At 41.6% G+C, this 21,098-nt stretch overlaps 1 protein-coding gene across 1 annotated transcript in view; it reads left to right on the plus strand.

Moving 5' to 3' along the window:
- Positions 1 to 351: 351 nt before the first annotated feature.
- The window catches only part of LOC308529600 (ubiquitin-conjugating enzyme E2 E2), a 240,282-nt gene continuing 219,535 nt past the window's right edge, over positions 352 to 21,098 (plus strand). The window contains exons 1-3 of the mRNA XM_081105794.1: positions 352 to 492; positions 5,919 to 6,102; positions 16,450 to 16,500. Coding sequence (XP_080961920.1) covers positions 5,927 to 6,102; positions 16,450 to 16,500 — 227 coding nt within the window. The 5' untranslated portion in view covers positions 352 to 492; positions 5,919 to 5,926. The remainder of the gene's footprint in view (positions 493 to 5,918; positions 6,103 to 16,449; positions 16,501 to 21,098) is intronic.

Genomic DNA, 21,098 nt, shown 5'->3' on the forward strand with positions numbered 1-21,098 from the left:
TCGGCCTCGGTTTCCCTCACCTTTCCCGGGCCCTACCGTCCCTTTAACGTGGGGCGTCCCTCGCCCACCCCTACCCCCGCTGCCCGGCCGCGGGACTCGGCTGTCACTTTACTTTTCCACGCCACCTCCCCGCCCCCCCTTGGCCCGCAGGCGGGGCAGCCACCCCCCGCGCGCGCGGCCGCCCCGCCCCCGCCCCTCGCGGTCGCGCGCCGGGAGGAGGAGGGCGGGGCGGACGGGGGGGGGGGCGCGGCGGGAGGCGCGCGCGGCGCGGCCGACGTGGGGCTCGCGCTCTCGCGGTCTCTCCCGGGCAGGCGCGCGGGCACGCGCACTGGCGGGCGCGCGCGCGCGGACGGCCGGGCGGAGGCGGCGGCTCTCGGAGGCGGCGGCTTCACTTTCCAGGACTCCGGGGCGACCACCGCCGCAGCGTGTGGGGGGCAGCAGCCTCGGGAGCCGGAGCTGGGACGGCCGGGGGCGGCGGCGGCGGCGCGGAGGGTGAGTCCGGGCGGGCGCGACCGCGGCGGGGACAGGCGTGGCCGGGCGGTCCGGTGCGTGGTCCGGCTCTCGGGGACTAGACGGTCTGTGGGGACACCCCGTCCTCGGGGCCTCCCCTGTCCTCCTCCCCGCGCCCCCGCCGCCCTCTCGCCCCGCGCTGGGGCTCGAGCCGGCGACCTGCGCGGCGCCCCTCCCGCAGGTATTCGCTCCCGTCGCGTCGAGGCCCCCCCCCCCCCCCACGGGCGTCCTCTCCTTGGCGAGCGGCCCCTCACCTCCCCTCCACGTCGCAGGTCTCCGCTCGCGCCGATCGCGCCCTCGTTCCTTCCCAGCCCGCTCCCCCGCGCGCCTCTTCCCTGCGCCCCCTCCCTCGAGCCTCCTGCCCCGGTTTCTCGCCCTTTCCACCCCTCCCCCTCCTTCCCTTCCACCCCCGCCCCCCTCCCGACTCTCCCCTCCCTACCCATCTTCTACCCCCTGCTGTTCTCAGTTCCCCATCCTCCGCCACCCTTCCAGCCCCTTCCCTCGCCCAGCCGCATCCTGGAACTAAGTCTTTGCAAAAAGTACAGGATAAATGTCACGGTGGAAAGTGCCCGGCTTGATCTTGGGCTGTTTTCCCTAATTGCATAATTGCTGCACATGGTGTGCCTCCTGGCCGGTGCCGCCGCCGCCGCACCCCCGAGGGCCGCCCGGGGAGGACCTTGGGGGTGGGGGTGGGGGTGGGGGTTGTGTGTGCAGCGGTGTGGAGTGTGTGTTGTATTGGTCTTTTGTGAAGCCCGGCGCTTGTCACACTTTGAAGCTGAAACCCATTTTTTTCCCCCCCTCTGGTCTCTTCTCTGCAGCCCCCCCTGGCCGGGTTGGAAACTAGAATCCCTCTGCCCCCCCCCCTCCACTTCTCCCCCTCTCATCATGTTTTGATCCTTTTGCCCTTTACCATTTCTAATGAAGATAAAGCGTAGCTTCTTGTGGCTGCCCCCCCGCACCCCCCCCCCCCCCCCACCTACGACCAAACCTGAAATGTCCAATCCATCTTCCCTTAAGGAAATGAGGGCCGCGTTAGAAAGACAGCATCCGAGGCTCCGTGGCTGTTAGACCTCCTTGCATGTTTTCAAGATTCATCGTTTTGTATCGTGTATACTTGAGAGTCTACTCAAACATTTTTATTTAAAAGTACAAAAGGAAGTGCTGCGGTTTACCTTCATTTTTTTTTTTTTTTTAAAATCCATGGTTCTTTAAAAAGTACGATTTTGAATATGGGATAATTCAGTCTGGACCTTGGAATCTAAATATTTGTGTTTACTCTGACAGTTCGGAAGCTCCTTGGTGTATGGGCAGAGATGCTCTTGATGGAGGGTTTTCCTATAATGTCATACCCCATTCCATCTTCCCCAGAGCATAGCATCGTTCTCAAAAAAATCGGTGTTCCGTAATTATTTCCTGTGTAAATATCTTTACACACACGTTGAAAGCTGGATATTGCTAGATGTGCATATAATAGAAATTATTTTACATTTTAGAAAAGTTTAGCAACGTGAGTAGGAAGACAAATAGAGGGATATCAGGTCACAGAATTAAGCGTGTTCCTGTTTTAAAAACTCCAAAGAACACTTGAATTTGCAGTTTTATACCATAAGATACAGTTATAAGGCTTATCTGGACAGTAATCCGGATTTATGGAGTGAATTTAGTTGCCTTTATGTTATCAATAATATTTATAACCAAATTATTTCATTTTTATGGAACATGTGCGTTTCATTCACTATATGTTGCTAATTCCCAGGACCGTAATTCCAACATAGAGTGCATAGCTAATACAGGCTTAGGTAATTTGTGTGTTGAAGGAGGAACAATATCACTAATTTAGCACATATTTGAAGAAAGTCTACTTTACTATTTTATGTTTAGAAACTAAGTTTTACACTGAGTCCAAAGTAAAAATATATATTGAAATATCTTAATATCTTTGAAACTATCATTGATCAGTTGCTCTATTTATAGACCTGGAATTTAAATTTATCTTCCCTCTAGATTAGATGTTTGGATTAAAGTAGCTATTTAGGAACTAATCTTAAAGAAAATTTTAAAATGATGCGTTTAGAAAACATTTAAAGAGTTTTTAAAATTTTTATTTATTGATTGACTTTTTGAGAGAGAGAAACATCGATTTGTTGTTCCACTTATTTATGCATTCATTGGTTGATTTTTGCTTGTGCTCTGACCTGCTATCAAACCTGAAATCTTAGTGTATGAGGAGGCCACCCTAACCAGCTGAGCTACCGGGCCAGGGCAAAAGAGTTTTAATTCAGGAATTTTTATTCATTTGCACTTTAGACAAACACCGGCTTCATACTTATAACTAATTAAAATGCTTATAGACTATTTTTTTTTCATAAAAATAAGTTTGCCGCTTGGATGGTGCAGTAATTTTTTTAACACTTTTTCTGTAATTAGTCATTCAAAAAACAAACCCAACAGAAATTTGCCTTGCTTTCGATATTTGAAAAAGATATGAAAGCTTTGTTTCTAAAAGGTTCTGTAGTGGTTATTAGTGACCTCAGATGAATTTACCATTCCTAGGTGAAGATTTGGATGAAATAAGTATCTTGTGTCAAAAATGGAAGGAATTTTTTTCCTTTATTCTGAAACTATATTACTTATACATCTATTTGGGTATTTTAAGTAGTATTTTTAATAGTCCTCTGCTATTCTGGAGCAGTTTATGAAATTTGGGTTTCAGTTTATAGCTCATTAATTATATCACTGAATATTATATACACATGGCATTGTTAGATAGTATATAAATGCACATAAATAAGAATATTAAGAAAAATATGTAACTTTATAACTAATGAAATGTACAAATATAATGAAACTCTAGACATAGTTTATTAAACCAAAGCTCCAGCTTTCATAACAAATAATTTTATTTCATTTATTAGGTTTCCATATATTTATCATGTAATGAATTGCTTCTGGTTTAAGATGTACAAAGTGATTTCTCACTCATTTTACATTGCTTAAAATATTGCCGGTAGCATTTTGTAATAGCTTGGGGCCTTTCCCTGAGAATTTTTCTCTTTCTGACTCCATGCACATCTGCTCTATCTAAATACTATTATGTATATACTTACAAGGTTTTAAACTTCTGATATATTGTAACTGAAAGAAGTAAGCTGAGAACAATCCTGAGTCCAAGGATGAGAATTAAAATGAAATAAAAATGAAGAAAAAAAAAGCGAGAAATGTGTTAGGACTGTTAGAGCTAGACGTGAAACATATTGATATAAAATTTCAGTATTCTATTAAGTGACATTAATAGATTAAAGTTTCATATTAAGTGCTCATAAAAGATGTCACAGCTGTGGAGACTGATGCTCTCCATTTACAGACGAGGTAGAGAAGCAGTCAGATTTCCCTGTCAGTGTGTTTCAGAGCTGCTTGGGCAGACCTATTTTGGTTTGGCTTGGGGGGTGGGGTAAGAGAACTGTTGGAGTTGAGAGGGGTGGTGGTGGTGGTGTATTTGTGTGATAGCTCATTGAAAGCATTCCATGTTTTCTTTGGACCCTTCACCTCTCTGTGCTTCCTGAATTTTTCATTCTCTTGCAGTGCTTTTTGGTTTGTCTTGCCATAAAAATTTCAATCCATTAAAGGCCTATAATATGAAATCTCTTTGATAGAGCAAGCTACAAGTTGAATCTTTGGTGATGATGAGTTTTCATCATTGTCAGCTAGCTATACATTTGGACTAATTATAATAATAAAAAAACAGTGCTTTATTTGAGGCATCCTTTACATTTTAATAATTATCTTTGATTAAATCAAATATAGTTTATTTCAAGTCGTAATTTCGTTAGGAGAAATACAGTATCTTTTCAAAAGGAATTTGTTCCATTTGTGATTTTTAAAGGTATATTTTGTGTTAAGGTCACTTCTTATAGGTAAGTAGTTTAGTTTTTTTTTTTAAGAGGAGTGCTTGAGAAGGTAGTTATATTGCGCTCAAAGTGGTTATTAAGTGACAGTAATGTGGTGAGCAAGGGGCCCTTTTAGAGTCTACATCAGCTTTGTCAGTTTAGTTTTGGATTTGTCAGTACACTCTAAGCTAGTTGGGTCTTAAGGGATGTATTCTAGTATTCAAATTCAGGAATTAATTATGATAGAATGACATTTGAAAGGAGATATTCCTTTTCACTAACTGCAGTTTTTTTTTTTTTTATGTCTGCTATTTAGATTATAACAGCTACTTGCGTATCAAGGTACTGAGGAAATTGAGTTGGCAATCAGAGCTGCTTGGGGAACATGAACTCAGAGCAAAGGGAATTTGAAAGCCTTGAGGGATATTTCATTCAGACTGGGGGGAAAAAAAGGAATCCTTCAGTGTCTTAATATAGTCTCCATCTCTTGTGAAACATGGTTGCTGGTATATTGCTGGATCAATGCTGACCCCCTGGTACGGTTCAGTTTTTATTTAGAATCATGCAGGCCTCTGTTCTTCTGTTATCGCAAAGGTTACTGAAAACGATCTATTAGTTGAAAGATTTTAACCTTAGCCCTGTCCTGAGCATGCGTTCATTGTATGTGGGTGGGAAAGTGTCCCTCGTTTTCCTGTTTCTGTAGCTGATTTTTATTAACCTGATAGTGTTTATTTAGCAAGTTGGTTTACCCATTAGACCAAATTTCTCATGTTTGTGGGACCAAATTGCCTAGCACAGAGCCTAGTGGAAAGTGAGCCCTCATTTTTTTATAGTAATGGCTTTCTTGAGTATAATTCACATGCTATAAAATTCACCCTTTTAAAATGTATAACTCAGTGGTTTATAGAGTATGTACAGTTGTGCAAGATCACCATTATTTAATTTCGGAAGATTTTCACCACCTCAAAAGGAAATTTTGTACCTGTTAGCAGTTCTTCCCCATTCTTCCCTCACTCTTAGTCCCTGGCATCCACTCATCAACTTTTCTGTCTCTGTGGATTTGCTATTTCTGGACATTCATATAAGTGGAATCATACAGTTTAGGGTCCTTTGTGACTGGCTTCTTTCACTTAGCATATTTTTTAAAGCTCACCCATGTTGTAGCATGTGGATACTGTGCTTCATGCCTTTATGTGTTTGAAGACTATTATGTGGATATATCACATTTGGTTTATTCATTCATCAGTTAGTAGACATTTGAATTGTTTTCTCCTTTTGGCTGTATGAATAATGTTGCTGTGAACATTTTGTGTATATATTTTATATGTTTTCATTTCTCAGTATATTTTCAGTGAATGAAAGTTTTGTTAATTCCCAAAGCTCTTTTGTAAATGACCAATTTGTTCATTTTATATTAGCATTACTTGTTCTACTTTGAGGCTCATTTCCTCTCTATTTTCGAGGCACCTTGTTAATAGTTTTCCCATAACTAAATAAATGCTTTTTGCTTCTTTAAATTAGGATCTAAAATGTCCACTGAGGCCCAAAGAGTTGATGACAGTCCCAGCACTAGTGGAGGAAGTTCAGATGGAGACCAGCGTGAAAGTGTTCAGCAGGAACCAGAAAGAGAACAAGTTCAGCCCAAGAAAAAGGAGGGGAAACTATCCAGCAAAACAGCTGCTAAATTGTCAACTAGTGCTAAAAGGTACCCTAGTGATTGTAACTTTTAACTTTTAGTATCAATTTATTGTCTTATATTTTTCAGTTGCATTTAATCATTTTTATTTTGGTTGTGGACCATGAAGTTCATGACTTTTCTTCTTCAAGATTATTTCTTTTACATGGTCTTAGTTTATGCAAGGTCAACTTTTTGGTATTTAAAGTCAGTGAAATAGCATGGCAAATTAATAAAATACATATTCATAGTGTGTTTGTGTGTGTTTATGTAGGTGAGCATGTACAGGAAAATGCATGTAAAAGTGTGATGGTTTGCTTTATAGTCACTTGACCATAAATATTTTATTCTGTTCAGTAATACAGAGTAGAGAGCAGGAACCTATTAAAGTAGTTACTGAATGATTGTATATTTTCTACTACTCCCTGTTCATAAAGTGGGAAATGCCAGAGTTTACAACAAAAGCACTTTGGTTTCATTAAATTAGGCAGTGGGTCAGTCTTGATAAAGATTTTCTTTCTCTCTAGAAAATAGATACATCTGGAAGGTAGCTATTTGAATGATTCTCTATTGCCACATCAGTTGCTTATGATCACTGGCATGTCAATGGACTCAGCAGATGGAGTCTGCTTTCATATTGTTAAATTATTGAATATCTCTTGGAAAACAGCTTAAAGGAGAATTAAATTTAGTAGAGTTCTGATCCTGTGATTTAATATTCTTGTTTTGTTTTAATTTTCATATTAAAAAGGAAGTATATATAAAAGCAGTCTGTAAATTTTAAGCAGTCTAAAAATACTGAATGATAGCTTCATATTTTATTGGAGAGTATGGATTAGGGGGAACTCCTTTCCCAAAGATCAAAAACCATTATGGTCTAATAGGCCTTGTTTCCCTCTGGCCTAGTCAATCCTCAGGATTGGGAAGACCCTTCTCAGGCCCCCTGGTGGGACATGACTTTTTAGGGAGAGAAGTTGGAGTGATGGTGAGTGGTCAGCATTCCATTGACTAGTGGTCAGTTTCCCCTTCCCAGAAGTGTGTTGCTGATTCCTGACCTCTGTTGAAGGAGTTGTGTGAAGTCAGACTTGAACTTTAAACCTCTATACTAGAACTTGATGGTGCAGGGGAAAGTGTTCAGTTTATTTTACTTTATTTTTTAAATATATTTTATTGATTTTTTTACAGAGAGGAAGGGAGAGGGATAGAGAGTTAGAAACATCGATGAGAGAGAAACATGGATCAGCTGCCTCCTGCACACCCCCTACTGAGGATGTGCCCGGAACCAAGGTACATGCCCTTGACTGGAATTGAACCTGGGACCCTTCAGTCCGCAGGTCAATGCTCTATCCACTGAGCCAAACCGGTTAGGGCATGTTCAATTTATTTTTGCTATCACACCACAAGTCCAGAGAGCTTCAGTTGACTGATCCTAGCCCTCTGCTACTTGGCTACAACACACAATGACCTGCACCTGGGAAATAGGGGGTGGAATTAGGATGGATTAGAAAGGTGGGAGTGGAGAAAATATGAAAATGAGATGAAAGAAAGGAGTTTGGGGGTGGGTGGGTAAGAGATATTCAGGTACAGATTGTGGCCCTCTAAGTGAGGAAACTTTAATCCAGCCCTCAGCTTCCAGTGAGGGTTTTCACAGGGCCTCTCAGCTTCTCAGGAAAGGGGGAGAGAGGATGGGCTGGCCAGGTCTGTGGGCTGTAGGTTCTGGAGAGGGCTTCTGCCCAGTCTGTGCTCTGCTTGCCCAGGACTGCTGGTCAGCAAAGACTCCTGTCTGTGTTCATGAGGCCCTGCCTTTTCTCTTGACTGGCAGCACCACCATAAAATACCTCAAAAATCGTATTTCTTGGGTGATGTAGCAAATACCAAGTTCTGCTTATGAAAGAGAGTAAACTGTATAATGTGTGAAAGTGAAGATTACGTGAGATTTTTCAAGTACATGGGTCATCTTTTACTTCATTTTATTACAGTATGTACAAAGTGTAGATTATATAAACCTAGTTTTTCTCCCCCTACCCTTTAAATAGGGGCTAAATGGTGTGTGTGTGTGTGTATATCTGATTGTCACGTAATAGAAATTGGTATTTTTGCATTGGTGAAAGTAAGAAGTATAATTGTTTTTATCCTCACCAGATGATATGTTTATTGATTTCAGAGAGAGGAAGGGAGAGAATGAGAGAGAGGAAGAAAAAGAGAAAGATCCATGTGAAAGAGAAACATAGATCAAACATAGATCGGTTGTCTCCCATAAACTCCCCGACCGGGAGTTGATGTTTCTATCTCTCTCTCTCCTCCTCTGAAATCAATAAAAAAAATGTTTTTTTAAGTCAGTGGTCTCTTAGAATCACAGATATATAGTACAGTTGACCCTTCAACAGCATGGGTTTGAACTGTATAAGTCCACTTATATGTAGATTTTCTTTTTCAATAAATACTTGTACTGTTTTTGTTCCACAGTTGGAACAAAAGATGTAGAAGGCCAATCGTATGCATCGATCTATGCCATTTTATATAGAGGCTTGAGCATGTATGCATTTTGATATAAGAGAGGTGGTTCTGGAACCAATCTCTTGTGATACCAAGGGAGGTTAGTTAAGTTTTGGGGGGAGCCAAAAGTTACACATGGATTTTCGACTGTGAGGTGGTTGATGCCCCTAACCCCAGTGTTGTTCAGCGATCACCTGTATATACAGTAGTTTCCTCTTGTTTGCGGTTTCTCTTCCTGCAGTTTCAGTTACCTGAAGTCAACCACAGCCCGAAAATAGTAATTGGAAAATTTCAGAAATAATTCACAAGTTTTAAGTTGCACGCTGTTCTGAGTAGTATAATGAAATCTGACTCCCATTTGGGACTTTATCATCCTTTTGTCTACCTGTTCTTTGGCCACTGAGTAGCCATCTGGGTTATCAGATAGACTGTTGTGGTGTCCCAGTGCTTGTGCTCAAATTACCCTTATTTTTCTTAATAATGGCTTCACAGTGCAAGAGTAGTGATGCTGGCAATTCCGATATGCCAAAGATAAGCCATAAAGTGTTGCTGTAAGTGAAAAGGTGAAAATTTTCAACTTAAGAAAAAAATCATAGGCTGAAGTTGTTAAGATCCGTGGTAAGAACTATTCTTCTACCTATGAAATTGCCTAAATTAAACTTTATCATAGGTATATATATGTATAGGGAAAAAACTTAGTACATCTATGGTTCTGTACTATCTGAAGTTTCAGGCATCCATCCACTGGGGATCTTGGACAGTATCCCCTGTGGATAATGGGGGGTGTCTACTGTGTCACCATTCAGGATTAAACTCGAGGTTTATTATTTGCAATGGTTCTGTGTTTTCTAGGTTAATTCAGATGCTACTATGAGATTTAAAGTTTTTAGTAATTAGTTGCATGATTTTCTTCTTGAGAATAAGTTCATTTTGGAAGCTTTGACCAGTTGATTCAATTGGTCAGAATAAGGGTTCTCAAATAACTGAGGAATGCAGTCTGTAGGGGAATACAGAAAGTCATCTAGGTGGGAAGGGTGTTTTTTTTGTTTTTTTTTTGTTTTTTTAAAGTAACTGCCAAGAAAACGCCTCTGTAAAAACCCCCATGTCCACATAGTCAGGTTCTACTTGGCCCTGAATGAGTTACTGAAATTTTTTAACCTAAAACATGTGACTACATATACACTGCTTAATTCTTCTGAACTACTAATCCATTATGTTGATGTTAAAATGAGTGCTTCATATTGTCTCCATTTTGTATAATCTATATATATAAAAGGCTAAGCAACCGTCTGACTGGCCAGTAGGTATGACGCCACTGACTACCAGGGGGCAGATGCTCAGTGCAGGAGCTGCTGACGTACCCCAGAACCAGAGAGGAGGGAGCCCAATTCCTTGCAGGGCCTGTAGGATTCCTTCGGCAGTGGGTTATGTTGTTCCTGGGGCACTGTCGGCCCCGAATCTGCTTCACTGCACACTTGCATTTGCATTCCACACCCTGTATGACAGCAACTTTGCAGAGTGCCCTCTCACACTCCGGGACCCCTTAGGGGATGTCGGAGAGCCATTTTCAGCCCAATCCCAGGAGGCCAGGCCAAGGGACCCCACCTGCCGGAGGGTCCCCGCTCACTCCGCAGATGCCCTTTGAGCTGGCAGCGCCCGGCTGGGGAGGGACCTCAGGAGGTTGGCTCCAGGGCATGTCCAGTCCATCTCACCCACTCCCGCCCGGCCGGCCACCTTCTAATTACTTTCCTTTCAATGTGCATGAATCCATGCACCAGGCCACTAGTATTGTTACCATATTCTTCAGTTAAGTCTCAGTGAATCAAGATTGTTATTCCCCTGCCACTATCCCCTCCTCCTCCTTTTTAGCAGTGACAGTCACAAGCAGTACTTTTATCATACCTGGAACAGTTTAGGTTTTATGTGAAATCTTACACACTGAAATTTAGTCTGTATTTTGCTTCTGACTTTTTTCAGAAACTATGTGCAGTTGCCAAATTCTGTATCATAATAACCATAGAAGTGCTACTGCCAGGTAGAAATGGGAAATTTAGGCAATTGTCCAGTTGATTTATGTCTAAAGAAATAATTTTGTCTTAAAAGTTCTGTTGAGAGAGGTCTTTTTGTTTGTTTGATTTAGCAAGATAATTACCTTTCATCTTAGCAGCTTACAATAACTAGCCTTAGTTTCCTTATCTGTTAAATGGGGACTGATAAACCAGTAATACCTAGAGAATTCTTTGAGATTAATTCACTTTTAATGGTCTAAGGTCATCTTGTGAAAGGTACACTGTAAGTGTAAATTATTGATACTTTTTCATTTTTCCTCACTCTAAGGGATAGTGCCTGAAATAGCTACCTTCTTTATCCCGCATGTCAAGACTGAGAAACTTAATATATACTATGATCACAACTTTTGAGATAGAATTGAATTGCTGTCATTGAAAACAGCAGGACATCTTGCAACCGTTTAAATAGCAATTCTTAGTATAATCTTTTTTGTTAACAGAAATACAACCATTTTTAGGTATAATGTATTATCTCATTGCTCAGAGTTGTCAAGTTTATCAGTAAATTGCTTTTTGTATTGAATAATTAGACTTGGAATTATAGAGTCTGGAGGGGTTCAAGTTCCAAAATAGAATTCTGTGGCAGCAAATTATGATATATCATTTTTTCTGAACTAAAAGGGACAATGTAAGTATAAAGCAAGATGAGTTATTTGAAAATTCCCAAAGAAGTTCTTTTATGTTACAAATAGTTTCCTCTGACATGCTCTTTTGAATGCCTATTCTTTTGTTCCTCTTAGTTTAAAAACAATTTGTAACAGTAATTCATGTTTCTGGTAACAAATTAAATATTACAGAGACATTTTTAATGGAAAGCAACAGTTTTCTGTCCAAACACCCTTCTATTCTAATTTTATTTCCTTGAAGTAAACTCTTTTTGGCTGTCTCTGGGTGTAATTCTTCTGTTAGTTTTCTGCAGAACTCTAAATAATATATTTATATCTATCTGTTGAATTGTTAACATGAATAATATCTTTTGACTCCTTGCTATGAAATTTGAGGATGTAGCTTGTTTACCTATTCCTCCTTTCTTTTTACTCCTCCCAGTTAAAAATAATCACTATTTCTTATTCCTTCAAATTTCAACAATATTTCTTGATTTCCTACTTTGGGGATATTAATACCCATTCTCCTTTCCATCTACTCACACCCACCTTCCATCCACTTTTAGCTGGTTCTACTAGCTACACTTAATTTTACATCTTCAATGTTAATCACATTTACATTGTGTAGTGCAGTTACTACCCATCTTCTGTGCTTTATCTATAGTAAAAGACCAATAAATTGTCTGAACATCTACACTAATAAAAGAGAAACATGGTAATTGGCGTACGACCGCTACCCTTTTCATTGGCTGATCAGCGAGATATGCAAATTAACTGTCAGCCAAGATGGCAGCTGGCAGCCAGGCAGCTTGAAACTAACATGAGGCTTGCTTGCCTCAGTGACGCAGGAAACCAACGTTCCCCGCCTGCGGCTGCAGGCCTCTAAGCGGGCAGTTTCAAACATTGTAACAGATACCGCGGGACTTCAGCCAGCAGATTCGCAACATTGTATGCAAAGGCCAGAAACCTACTTTCAGGCGGAGGCCTAAGAGCTGGAGTCAAGCCTCAAGCTAAAGCTGGCCCAGAATAAAAAAAAAGAAAAGAAAAAAAGGAGAGGTTGGGAACTTCAGTCACTCCCAGCCTGAAAACAGCCCTCAGCCCCTCACCCAGACTGGCCAGGCACCCCAGTGGGGACTTCCACCCTAAAGGTTGTGTGACCAGATGCAAACAGCCATCATCCCCTCATCCAGGCTGGCCAGGCACCCCAGTGGGGACCCCCCACCCTGATCCAGGACACCCTTCAGGGCAAACCAGCTGGCCCCACCCATGCACCAGGCCTCTACCCTATATAGTAAAAGGTAATATGCCTCCCGGCACCGGGATCAGCGTGACAGGGGGCAGCGCCCAAACCCCGTGATCACCCTGCGGCTCTGTGTGTGACAGGGGGCGGGGCCACAACCTCCTTATCCATCCTGCTCTGTTTGTGACAGGGGAAGGCGCCCCAACCCCCTGATCAGCCCTGTTCTGTGCCTGATAGGGGGGAGCTCCCCATCCCCCCCTCCCCCACACGGGCCCTGCTCTATGTGTGACGGGTAGAGCCATAAGCTCCCCATCGGCCCTGCCCTGAGTGTGAGAGTGGCGGTGCCCCAACCCCCTGATCAGCCCTGCTCTGTGTGTGACAGGGTACAGAGCCCCAACCCCCTGATGGGCCCTGCTCTGTGTGTGACGGGGGGGGGGTGCTCCCCAACCCCCTGGTCGGCCCTGCTCTGTGAGTGACAGGGGGCAGTGCCCCAACCCCCTGATTGGCCCTGCTCTGTGCATGACGGGGTGGCGCCGCAACCTCCCCATCGATTCTGCCTTGAGTGTGACAGGGGACGGTGCCCCAACCCCCCAATCGGCCCTACCCTGATCGTGACTGAGGGTGGCATCACAACCTCCCAATCTCCCTGCTCTGTGCATGACGGGGCGGCGCCCCAACTCCCCAATCGGCCCTGCTCTGAGCCCGACCAGGGACTGCACCTAGGGACTGGGCCTGCTCTCTGCCACCCGGGAGCAGGCCTAAGCCAGCAGGTTGTTATCTCCCGAGGGGTCCCAGACTGCTAGAGGGCACAGGCCGGGCTGAGGGACCCCCCCCCTCCCCCCCGAGTGCACAAATTTTTGTGCACTGGGCCTCTAGTTAAACTAATAAAAGGGTAATATGCTAATTAGACTGGGAGACCTTCCGGACATCCTTCTGGACAAAGCCATAGTGGCAGGGCTGAGGCAGAGGCGGTTAGGAGCAAGCCAGGAGGGGAAGGCAGTTGGGGGCAAGCAGGCCGGCAGGGTGTGCTAGTTGGGGGCGAGCAGGCTGGCGGGTGGGCCAATTGGGGGTGCCCAGGCTGGCAGGGGGGAGCAGTTAGGGGTGACCAGGCCGGCAGAGGGGGGAAGTTGGTGGTGACTAGGCCGCGGGGGGTGGGGGGGCAGTAGAGGTGCCCAGGCTGGTGGGCAGGGGAAGTTAGGGGCGACCAGGTCAGCAGGGGAGGGCAGTTAGGGGCATCCAGGCCGGCAGGGGAGGGCAGTTGGGGACCAGGCCAGCAGGGGAGGGCAGTTGGGGGCGATCGGACCTGCAGGGAGCATTTAGGCATTGATCAGGCTGGCAGGGGAGTGGTTAGGGGGTGATCAGGTTGGCAGGCAGAAGCAGTTAGGGCAGGGGTGGGCAAACTTTTTGACTCGAGAGCCGCAATGGGTTCTTAAACTGGACCGGAGGGCTGGAACAAAAGCATGGATGGAGTGTTTGTGTGAACTAATATAAATTCAAAGTAAACATCATTACATAAAAGGGTACGGTCTTTTTTTTTTAAGTTTTATTCATTTCAAACGGGCTGGATCCGGCCTGCGGGCTGTAGTTTGCCCACGGCTGGGTTAGGGGCAATCAGGCAGGCAGGCAGGTGAGCAGTTGGGAGCCAGCAGTCCCGGATTGTGAGAGGGATGTCCAATTGGGCCCAAACCGGCAGTCGGACATCCCCCGAGGGGTCCCAGATTGGAGAGGGCGCAGGCTGGGCTGAGGGACAACCTCCCCTCCCCAGTGCGTGATTATCATGCACCGGGCCTCTAGTTGTTGTATAAGTCTTGTGTGTTCTCCTGGATCAGATCTTTGAGATGTCACTCGTTTAAGTGTGGGCAATCTGTGCTTTATGTGCATGTAAATACATCATAGAATCCTATTAGGAGAAAATCATGTTTTGTTTTTAAAAAAATATTTTTATTGATTTCAGAGTGGAAGGGAGAAGGAGAGAGAGATGGAAACATCAGTGATGAGAGAATTATTGATTGGCTGCCTCCTGCATGCCCTTCACCCTCCACCCACGGTGGATGGAGCCCGCAACCCCTGGCATGTGCCCTTAACCAGAATCGAACCCAGAACCCTTCAGTCACCAGGCTGACACTCTATCCACTGAGCAAAACCAGCCAGGGTGAAAATAATGTTTTAAAAATAAAAGAGATCATGGAATTTGTCCTGGAGAACTTCTTCATTTTATAGGACAGAAAACTGCGGCTGAGAAAGAGAGAGGGAAAGAGCAGTTTGAGCAGGTTCCCCCCCACTACCCCCCCCCCCCCCGAACTCTTAATTAATGGCATGGCAGAGTTAAAATGACATTTTTTGACTTTGAATTAATCAGTCTTGCTCTACTTTATAATGCCTTCCCAACATTGAGTCACATGGTTCAGAGAAGTGAAAATTATATTAGTAGCATGCGATTTCTTTAGGTGGTTGGTGCCAGTCCTCTTGGAGGAGTCACATATATTTTGATAGCTCATATTTTTGTCTTGAAAAAGATGTAGAATGAAATTGAGAGTAAATGTTTTTGTTCACATTTTTGTTTTTTAAGGCACTGTAGTCATCTATCATCCCATATACTATCACAGTAATTACCAGACAGCAAGCATCCAGCAGTAGTGAATCTCATAGTTAAAAACCAGGGCAAAGAAGAAGAAGTGCTTTTGAGAATTTTTTTTTTGTATTTACTTTAATAAAGCCTGCATTTAATAATGCATGAGTAATAGTTGAGAGCTTGCTAAGTATAGCACTGTTATTGTGTATGTATATAGGGGTTAGGTACAGTTAAAAAATCAAAGAAAATAGCACAGTTTTTAAAAAAAATTCCTTTTTTTCTTTGCCTGAAGTTCATGCAGTGACATTAAAATGAAGATTCACATACTAATAGGACAGTTCTAGCAGAAGGTCGAATAGTGCCAGACTTGAAAGCCTCACTCAGCCTGTTCCAGCCTGGGTGCTTCTGAGAGGAACACCATATGCATTTTGGTAGTAGTGGCAGGTGTGGAAATGTGACCCTGATAATCATTTCTTCAATTGATTGGATCAACCAGGATGTTATGATGCAGTTTAATCTGATCATCTTTTCAGTCCTATATGGGAATGTTCTAGTACAAATCAGAAGCTGGAATGATCCATATATAATGTGGCACAAGTTTCCAATTTAAACTAGAACATTTGGTTAGTGTTATCAGTTCAGTGGTTTAAGGAAGTTTTAAGTCGCAGTGCTGCCTTCCACAGGCTGCATGAAGTGATAGTGGCCAGTCTTGTTACCCTTTTGTAGGTGCATTGTCAAAACTGTGGTAGAAATTTGTACTTTTTTGTTATACTATATAAGAAAGATGTAATATGCAAATGGCCGTTACACTGTGAAGCATAACGACCGACCGAGTAACGACCGGATCACGAATCAGGAGGCTGGGGCAGCAAGCTACAAGCGGGCGGTGGAGAGCTACAGGAGGGGACAGGGCAGCAAGCTATTGGAGGGGGGGCAGAGGAAGCTACACGAGGGCGGGACAGTGGGCAGAGAGCTACTAGAGGGTGGCAGCAAGCTACTGAAGCACGGATTCGTGCGCAGGGCTACTAGTTGTATATAATGATTTATACGTATTATTTCAAATTAAAAACAAAAATGGGAATATTAGTGTAAAAGTATAACATTTTTTTAAAAATATATTTTATTGATTTTTTACAGAGAGGAAGGGAGAGGGGTAGAGAGTTAGAAACATCGATGAGAAACATCGATCAGCTGCCTCCTGCACATCTCCTACTGGGGATGTGCCCGCAACCCAGGTACATGCCCTTGACCAGAATCGAACCCGGGACCTTTCAGTCCGCAGGCTGACGCTCTATCCACTGAGCCAAACCGGTTTCGGCAAAGTATAACATTTTTAATGACATGTTAAGAGAGTGAAGACATTTTAACATAACTTTTTTTGTCTTTATTTTAAAGAATTCAGAAGGAACTTGCAGAAATTACGTTGGATCCTCCTCCCAACTGTAGGTAAGTACTTGCGGATTTTTATTTATTCTCTTCTTTTGCAGAGGTTATCATTGAACTGTTGGTCTGATGTGCAACTGTTGTAGTCTTATTAGTAAAAACATTGGGTTTGGATTTAAGTGACTGTGGAAGACAGTGGTGGTTATTATTTCTGTGCATAAATGGAGTATTCAGCAAGTATGTCTGTAGTGGTAGAATGGAGTTGCCAAAAAGAGTAATGAAATAACAATAAAATAATGAAATTATAGGGTAACAAATACAATTATCTTTTACTTGAAGAGGTGTTGGGGCCTTACATGATTTCTTTAATGATAGAATAATAGTGTAACTAAAATATTTGCTGTTTGATAATTATTCAGTTGTTATCTTGTTGAAAATTGATTTTTTAAAGTGGCAAAACATTAAACCGTTCTTCCTGGTTTACATTATTTCTTATAGTCATCAGTTGTGACTAAGTAAGAATGGGTGAGTTGAAGCAATGATATTAAATTTAAAACACTCTCTCCTTTCTGACCACATGTCATCAATTTTCTGGTCAGAATTTACTTATAGGAAGTATAAGTACTTGCCTGGAAATGATTAATGATACACAGGTACACGGAGGAAGACGAGAAAAATAACCTCCAGCTTTACGCTGTATCTTCAGTCTGGTGCAGTAGTTGGGCGATGGCTGTTTGGCTATTTTAAGACGTTTCTTTCGGTTTGATCCGAGGTCAGTGTTGGAACCAGGCCAATACAGAGTTTTCATAGTTTAAATTGGTAGTTTTGTGGATTGATGGTGAGAGGGTAGATTACAGGAAAGTGTTTCCAGTATTGAATGCATTAGAATTTATTGTTTGGTCTGATTTCCGGTTTTACTGATCTTACTTTTATGTGAAAGTAAAGATAGCAACTACAGATATTAGTGAAATTGACAATTTTCAGATGGATATATTGATAGTTGGCTAGTTGACAGCTATTTTGTGTAGGAAAAATTCTATTAAGGTTTATTATGTTGGTGGTGAATATAATTTGGTTCTTTACATGAGAGTCGTATACAGTATATAAACTTGTAACAATGTTCACAGAATGTTTTAATCAATAGAACACGTTTTTTTGTTAGGTAAAACTATTGAACAATAAGACTTTTTGTCGCATTTAAGACATGTTACATCAAAGCTGTTTCATACCGGCAGATAATTATTTAGGCTTTGGTGGCCAATTCATGTGAATGGATTGCAGAAGAACTCCAGTTTGAATTAAACCTAAAATCCCATTTCTTAGGATAGTATTTGCTTTACTTGTTTGAACCTTTGTTTTTAAATAAGCTGTATTTTACCACATATATTATTTTTGTAATCTTTTTACAAACAATAGATTTTTGATAGACAACTAATATACTTGCTTAAATTTCGACAACAGATTATTGGCAAAATAAACTACTTGGTTTAAATGAGCTTGTTTAAGGCTTATTTTTGATAAATGAGGTCCACATAAAATATTATATGATGGTTAGACTGCAACTTTGCTATCAGATATATTATTTTCTAATATATTACTCTAATTTAGCCCTGACTTATTATAGATAATAATTTAACTTTGATTAAACCAAAATATTGTAAACATGCCTGAAACTTGTCTGAGGAAAGAAAATACATAATGGTTATTATTTAAATAAAATAATTAAACCATGGTTCTATTTAAAGTAAAAAAGAAAAGTTTATAGTGTCATTTTAAATTTGGAGATTTACTTTTTCATTGAGCCTTTTTAGTTAATGATATCATTACTGGTTACATAAGCTTTTTATAAACAGCATTTTTAAATGTGATGTTATACATAATAAGCTCTTCGAACAGTTTCAGGAAAGATACCTATTTTGTTGTATTTTCACCCTCTCCCAGTTTTATTGAGATATAATTGACATATATATCATTGTACAACGGTATAGGCATACTTTGAAGACATTGTGGGTTCTGTTCCAGACCACCGTAATTAAGGGAGTAACACAATAAAGCAAGTAATAATCTTTTGCTGGTAGAAGGTCTTGCCTTCAATTTGTCAAAGACATGTCTGTGACGCTCAGTAAAATGAAGCACTATTAGTATAAAATGAGGTGTGCCTGTATCTCCTTTGATTAATTTGTTAGCTTATGGGACTTTGCAAGGAAATCCACTTAATGGTGTGAAGGTTGGATACCGATAAGTTTGCTTTAGAGCTTGTGCGAAGTCTGTGGTGCAGTGGCTTCGGCTCCTTTTATTGATCCAGAGTAGTTGATTAGACGGAACGGAGCAGAGATAAAGGTCCTGTCCGCACCTTCCTGGATGTGGCGCTCTCCTTTGGCAAGTAAAGGGTCCTCTATGCTGTTGCTGATTGGTAGGTGGTGATTAGTTCTACGTTCTCTATGTGCTTGTGCTCCTTAATACAGGTGTGTTCAGTGTGTTTGTTAAGTGGATTACTGTGGTTTTGCATTGCTTGGTGTCAAATATTTGATTGTGGTTTATAGTAAATCTGCCTATCTGTATTTCATTGAGAATGTGGTTACTGTCTTCAGAAAGAGAAGGTAGAGCATACTTTTAGTTTGATTCATTTTTAGCATAAAGTTTGACAGTGCTTTTGTAGTTGATATTTTTAAAGTTCTGTGCTGACTGCACATCTGTCCTAATGGTTATAATGAATTAATTTCTAGAAGTCTAGTAAATTAAAGCTATCGACCTCATAGAAGAAGTCAAAATTCCATTCCCCTTATACTCCCTTTTTTTCTTACATTTCCCGGTAATGCATGCCTCTCAAACCTTTTGGTTGCTTGGGTAGTGGCGAGCTTGCTATCACAGATAGAGATGAGGTGTGAGGAGACATCTGTGGGTTTACCCCTTTAGGCAGTTGGAGTGGAGGAGGATTTTTATCGATTGTCTCAGTGGGAGAGGGTGGGTGTCGCATCCCACTTAAAGTGTGGTTTAGTATTATTTTCTGGAACCTTAACAGACTAGAAGAGCCCAGTTTTGTGTGTATGTCAGGTCAGAGATGGACTTCCGAATTTTGGTGCATCTCTTACATGATGCCCAGTTAAGCAATTCTTGGAATCATATTGAAAGAACTAACTAGCCTGTGTTTAAGTATTGAACGTGTTGTGGATGTAAAATCTCCCTGAATTATATCACTCAGTTTAGGTAGATAAGTTTATGTAAGGCAGCAGTTCTCAACCTGTGGGTCGCGACCCCTTTGGGGGTCGAATGACCCTTTCACAGAGGTTGCCTAAGACCATCGGAAAACACATATATAATTACATATTTTTTTGTGATTAATCACTATGCTTTAATTATGTTCAGTTTGTAACAATGAAAATACATCCTGCATATTAGATATTTACATTAAGATTCCTAACAGTAGCAAAATTACAGTTATGAAGTAGCAATGAAAATAATTTTATGGTTGGAGGTCACCACAACATGAGGAACTGTATTAAAGGGTCGCGGCATTAGGAAGGTTGAGAACCGCTGTTAATATATGTGTTTTCCGATGGTCTTAGGCGACCCCTGTGAAAGGGTCGTTGACCCCCAAAGGTGTTGTGACCCACAGGTTTGCGACCCACAGGTTGAGAACCGCTAATGGCATTTTTAGAGGAAGTTATTGTTTAATTCTTTTTCAGGCTTTGAAGAAACCTGACCATTATTTTAAAAAAGTATCCACAAAATACTTTGCTAATAGGTTGAATTATTTCTTTGTATAGGAAACACATGCCTGTACATCTTGCAATTTTCTTTCATGTTGTCTTTGGGGTAAAAAAGCAACAATATATTTTTTTATAATAAAGCTGAGTTTGATTATGAGTTTTAAAAAAATTACAATGTAAGAGTTAATGTTTGTAAACCAAACTTTGTGATACACCTAAGACAGAATTTCTGTTCATCTGTGAAGCCATATGCATAGAAAATTATACATAATTTGGGTGAAATCTGGTTTTATACTTAAGTATTTCCTATAAATAGTGGATATATTTGCTTGGCCTCAGCTCTTATCATGGGTAACATAATTGGCCTATAAGATTTGCAAGGGCTCTATTTTGAGGTCTCTGCAGATTCATAAATGTTTTCATATTACCAGCAGAGTTGAAGGTGCTTAGCTGTTGGTTAGCAGTGCTTAGTACCTCGGTGCCTCGCACACCAGCTTAGCTGGATTGAATGGGTAAAATTCATGCTGTACCTTTACAGAGTTCTAACAGGTGGAATTGCTGCCTCTTCTAAATGTATTAGTTTTATGAGCATGGAAATGGGACAGAGATTCTTACTACTGTTTGAAAGTAGAGACTACAGTAAAATGATTGGTTTGGGTTTTGATTTTTTATTTAGTACGTTAGCAAGTAAAAGGAGGAAATACTAAAACAGAGGATGTAGTTACGTTTTACTAGCAGTTTTCACTTTTTATTGCTATGATTCAATGATCTACAATTCATTGAACACAGGCTCTGCTTTACTTTTTAGAATAATTGTAATAGCTTTATTGAGATGTAAAGTGTAAAATTCAGTGGCTTTTAGTATATTCACAGAGTTGTGTAACCATCATAATCAATTTTACAATGTATTGATCACCCCAAAAAGATACACCATATCTCTTAGCAGTTACT

Source organism: Myotis nattereri (assembly GCF_964212035.1).
Source record: "Myotis nattereri genome assembly, chromosome: 14".
NCBI classification, from domain to species: Eukaryota; Metazoa; Chordata; class Mammalia; order Chiroptera; family Vespertilionidae; genus Myotis; species Myotis nattereri.